Source organism: Aplysia californica, unplaced genomic scaffold, assembly GCF_000002075.1.
Source record: "Aplysia californica isolate F4 #8 unplaced genomic scaffold, AplCal3.0 scaffold00042, whole genome shotgun sequence".
NCBI lineage: Eukaryota > Metazoa > Mollusca > Gastropoda > Aplysiida > Aplysiidae > Aplysia > Aplysia californica.
Genome location: NW_004797312.1, coordinates 2,081,659 through 2,087,196, shown reverse-complemented (window position 1 = coordinate 2,087,196; position 5,538 = coordinate 2,081,659). Strand labels below are relative to the sequence as shown.

Here is a 5,538-nt window from a genome sequence, read left to right as displayed (position 1 = left end):
CCCCCCAAGATGTCTGGAGTCTGGAGGCCGTCCACTATTCGCCACCTGTGACGTCATGGGTTGGTGGAGGTCGCCCCAGCGTACATTTAAAAGACATTCCAGTCAACTGTCTTTTTTAGTTTTGGTAAGTGTTTTTTTTACGGCACTTGCAACACAATATGGTCATATAAGTGCCGAAGATTAGAGGTGTTATAAGAGAGTAACAAACAAAAAGAAGAAGGAGGGAAGATAAAAACGTTAGATTTAGATGTTTGAATAGGAAAGAAGGAGCAAACTACACCAGAGCACCTGCCAACAACTCCTCCCTTGAGAATCGAACTTGAGTCTCCTGTGTGCAACAGTGGAGTGCCTAAGCACTACACCACAGACACCGGTAACAATTTTTCATGAGACAAAGATGATCTATCAGACGAAGATGTTCTGTGCAAAATAGCAAGACACATCCTTGTAGTTTCCTTGATTCCAAAAGTACTGACGATGTTTCTCCTTTGGCTTGGAGCATTTATCAAGGAAGTCAAGATCTGAAGGGAGACACTGAGCTGGCTTTGGCTAGAAATCACCATGACAAAGTGATTGAAAAAAATCTATGTATGTTCGTTTTTATCAGACTTCAAGGTATTAGTTTGACACATAATTTGTGTTTAAATATTTGAAAAATATGCAATGACATACAATATAGTATAGATTAGAAAAGTACCACAAGAAGAAAAAAAAAGAAGACTTGATCAGAGCTATGGGAGATGGATGTTTATTGTTCACGTAATTTATTTGTAAAGGCGTAAGTCTTAAATGACTATGGCAAGTTAACAAACAAACATATTATATCATATCATACTAAAAATGTTTTGTTTTTTTGCAATCACAAGATAACCAATGCTGCCGAACTAAAAAGACATAGTTTCTCACATGAGCCTGTACAGACCAAATACATGAACATGTATGTTTTCTCAGGAATATCGGTGGGAAAGTTACCTGTTCTCTGGCTGTTCAAAGGAAGATAATTCAGAAATGAAATAATATTAATATCATTAGACATATAAATATGAACAATTCTAGATCTTGCACTTACACATACCATCTTTTCATGAGAAGAGTGTAAGATATTTCTTAAAAAGCTATACTATTATAAAGCAAATTCTTTGCGAGTCCACCCTGGTCGCTTACAGGTTTTGTTTGTTTTAGTAGAAGTTTTACGGCGCTCGCAACTGTATAAGGTCATATGAGCGCCAAGGGGTGGGTGTCAACAGAGAAGTCCTTACAGGGAATCAGGCTTACTGAGTTACTCTGCTCACCTCTCTAGCTTCAACAGCACAAGGTCTGCTTTGACTATCAAGGCAGCCCGGAAATAGCGGGTCACAAGAGAGTGACGAACATACAAAAGGGAAAATGACGATAGTAAGGAAAGAAAAAGCAGCAGTTTCCTGTTGCAGTTCCGGCACAGTTATGAGCATGACGTTGATGAATCAGCCCATTTACAATTCTACTGTGCATAAGAACAGGTTAATGTCCCCCCTTTGGGAATGGCCTATAGGCACTTCAGTCAGTGGCATCGCCCTGGGGGGTACTTACAGGTTAATCATTCTATAAAAGAAGGGCGGTTTTAAACAGGTGAACCGTTCACTTGCTCTTTGTTTTAGCAGAATGTAGTAGATCTACTGGAAACAGCACAAAGGATATCAATCTGTTTCTCTGGAGAAGCATGGAGCAACCATTCGACACTTGGCTGAGAAAAAATCTGAGGAGTCGAAGATGCATCAGATTGAGATAAGAACTTTAATTCATCTTTAACTTAATATAAATTCTTAACATACTGCATGGCGGCTTGTTAATGTTTGAGTACTTAATGAGCTGCTATCACTGTATGCTTCCTGGGAAGCCGAGAATGTTTCTGTTTGATAAAGGGTTTGCTGGGGTAATAATAATAATATAGTGTAAAGCACATGTTGTTTTGTTGTTTTCAAATCACTTTAGCTGCGAGCATTTCGCTCTTGGCAGCGCAATGCCTCCCTCAAGTAACCACATGTCCTTGTCATCTGGTCAACGCCAGAGTAGAGCAGGCTTTGTAAGTCTGTAGGTGTGTGTAGGAGCCTGCGTCGAAGAACTGCCAGGTTTGGGCAGTGAAGGAGAAGATGTTCAGCGGTCTCCTCGTGGTAGTCACAGTGTCGTGTAAAGCACATAGATCATGCTGTACACTCAGAAGGGTGGCACTCAGTCAAGTAAAGTGGTAAAACAAGAGGGATTACGCACAAACACGCACACACACACCACAGATACACAAACATGCACACACATGCTCACACACCACACACACACATGCTCACACACACATACACACCACACACACATGCTCACACACACACAAACACGCACACACACCCCACAGATACACAACATGCACACACACATACACACCACACACACATGCACGCACATACACACCCACCCTCGAACACAATTTGAAAAGCAGTCTTTTGCTCTGTTGAAAGAACAGCATAGATACTTTTCGGATTTTCCGACCCAGCGGCCATTTGGGCTCTAGCCCTTCCGCCAGAACAGCATAGATAAGAAGATGCAGGTCTTTTTCATACACACCACCACAGTGTTCAAATACTCTCTCGGCCACCCCTTTGAGATCATAATAATATAGCATCGACCAACAAACAGCGAATCTTCTCAAAAATACCCAAAATACAATCAACTACAACTACAATTCAATATTCCTAGCTGGAATCATAAAAATGTGGGATAACATAACATGGACAAGTCAAACACAGAAGACTCGAAATCACGCATCCGTCGAACTGTGCCTGAAGTCCTGGGTTTGTCTTCTTCTCTATCTTGGTAAGATATCCCTCGAACTACCGAGGCCGGTCCAAATGAATTCAAGCTATTTATGTTATACTGTATTATATATAAAAATCAACTCCAGCACCCAGTATACACCGAGAAAAGTAATAAACATCTTAACAGCAATATCAAATGAAACACCTGAATAAAGCAATATTTAAAATTTTAAAAACTATTTTTAGCATGAGGTAAAATAAAAACTAAATTTCTAAAAACGTGGTACATAAAAGTTGGAGGAAAAAATCAACCGTTACGTAAACAACACAATGGGAGATTGCAAAAGAAAAAGAAGTCCCTTTGAGAAGCTTCTGGAACATTTCTTATGGGCATAGAAACACAAACTAAAACATTTCAGATCATACAGAAAAAGCAAGGAAATAAAAGTTGGAAAAGAGACCTCAAGACTTCCTGACAATTTGTCTTCTCCATTACAAGGCCATTAGGTAATTAGCCAAAAGTGGGGCATTTGATGAGAGTGCTTAAAGAAGTTTTCCAGTCCCCGTGGTTTTATGCACCCCGCATAATTTAGCAAAATTTGATCATTTCTTTCATAATTTCTGATTATTTTCCTTTATTGTTCTTGGTTAAAATCAACACAATCGCATAATCTCACATTTTTGGGCTCAGTTTGCATAATGTCAGAATTTTTCTTGCATAAAGCGACAGGGACAGGTTTTCCCTTGCCAAGTTAGTTTCTTAAGCAATCTACAAGTCCCCACTCACAGCTACGTCGCTACTTGAGAGGTTCTGCTCAAGGTCAATACTCCAGGACAGAAGTTGTAACAATTTCCTGCTCACTTTGAACAAATCTTGCAAATTTTTAATTCAAATACTTGCCTGACGGAGAGACTTGCATTTCTATAAGAATTAAGAGACAAAGCTCAATAGATTTATATCTAAAAAGTTTGCTTTCGGGCCAGTTTTTTAAAATTCACTCCATGAAAACCACATAATATCTGTAGTGAGGAGGTGTTAAAAGAAAAAGTTCACAAATGTGATGAGGATATGTTGCAATTTACACGTTTGCAAAGAGGTCAGTAAAAAACCCTTCAGGAGATCCAGTCTGAGAACAAAACATTGGAAACAGAGAACCAAAAAATCATTGCACACATACAAAATATCTGTTTAGTTGTAGTACGAGTTTTACGGCACTTGCAACACAATACGGTCATATAAGTGCCGAAGATTAGATATGTTACAAGAAAGAAACCTTTCCAAGCTACTTGTAAAAAACAATAACAAACTCTTCAGTGTAGCTCCAGTCTGAAAGCAATGACCTTGCAAAATGGAGCATGACAGCTGTTTAGACAGTCGAACAAGGCATTTCTATGTCACATTTCCGTATTTCTAACTAATATAAGAAGCAGGTCCTTTTCATATACCGTACCACAGTGTTCAAGTGGTACGGTACCAGTGGCCTATATATGACTTTCAGACTATGAACCTAGTCTTGAGATTCAGGGAGAAGCAGACTCACTTGAGACAAAAGTCTCAGATCTAAACTTCGTTTTCTATCATTAATTCTCTCTCATTACAACATTATTTTAAAAAAATGTTGCTCATTCTCTTTTGCCTTCTCGACACAAAAGTGTCGTTTGATGGGAATGGGCAGGGGCAGGGACAAAGAAGAAAAAAGAGTCTAAACTAGACAGACATTTCAATTGTCCCAACAGGAAGTTCTTGAGCCACGATATTCCAGTGCGTCATCTTGTAGTTAGGCAGAGAGCTTGGCAAGTTCATCCATGTAGGCTCCAAACATTTTGGTCTGGAAAGAGAACAAGTAAACTTAGAGTTCAGTTATCACCCATAGAATAACAGTTTTTGGTCTGAAAAGATAACAAGTAAATTTACAGTTCAATTGTCACCCATAGAATAACAGTTTTTGTTCTGAAAAGATAACAAGTACATTTACAGTTCAGTTATCACCCATAGAACAACAGTATTTGATCTGATAAGATAAAAAGTAAATTTACAGTTCAGTTATCACCCATAGAATAACAGTTTTTGGTCTGAAAAGATAACAAGTACATTTAGAGTTCATTTATCACCCATAGAACAACAGTATTTGATCTGAAAAGATAACAAGTACATTTACAGTTCAGTTATCACCCATAGAATAACAGTTTTTGGTCTGAAAAGATAACAAGTAAATTTACAGATCAATTTATCACCCACAGAATAACAGGGTTCTCTTTTGATTCACTTCCCAGACAGAGAAGCAAGAGCTGCAAAAATGTCCATCAACGAAATCCTCTTGCCTCTATTTCTCAATGCTTCTACCTGACTAGTAACTAATATAGCTATATGCCTCTATTTCTCAATGCTTCTACCTGACTAGTAACTAATATAGCTATATGCATCGGGAGTGGGGGTGGGGGGAGATATCAGGAGGCATGTTAAGACACGCAGAAAGAAGTTTTTCTCAAGACACAATCTCATATATAAGATTTGAAAACAAAATGCACCAATATGCACTAGAAGCAGATTTCTAAAATTGTCTGAAGAATGGAATGTGGAAATTTGGCCAAACATTGTTGATTTGTTACTGTAGCATCAGGCCGAAGGACTGGAACCCAAATGGCAGTTGGATTTTAGTTTTAGTAAGTGTTTTACGGCACTTGCAACACAATAAGATCATATGAGCACCAGAAGATTAGAGGTGTTACAAAAGAGTAACAAACACAAAAAAGA

At 38.5% G+C, this 5,538-nt stretch overlaps 1 protein-coding gene across 2 annotated transcripts in view; it reads right to left on the bottom strand.

The window, feature by feature from the left end:
* Nucleotides 1-3,411: 3,411 nt before the first annotated feature.
* LOC101856869 (cytosolic non-specific dipeptidase) overlaps nt 3,412-5,538 on the bottom strand; it is a 17,272-nt gene continuing 15,145 nt past the window's right edge. For both annotated transcript variants that reach the window (XM_005092212.3, XM_035968156.1), the window contains exon 14: nt 3,412-4,612. In XM_005092212.3, the coding sequence (XP_005092269.1) occupies nt 4,562-4,612 (51 nt within the window). In that variant the 3' untranslated portion in view covers nt 3,412-4,561. The remainder of the gene's footprint in view (nt 4,613-5,538) is intronic.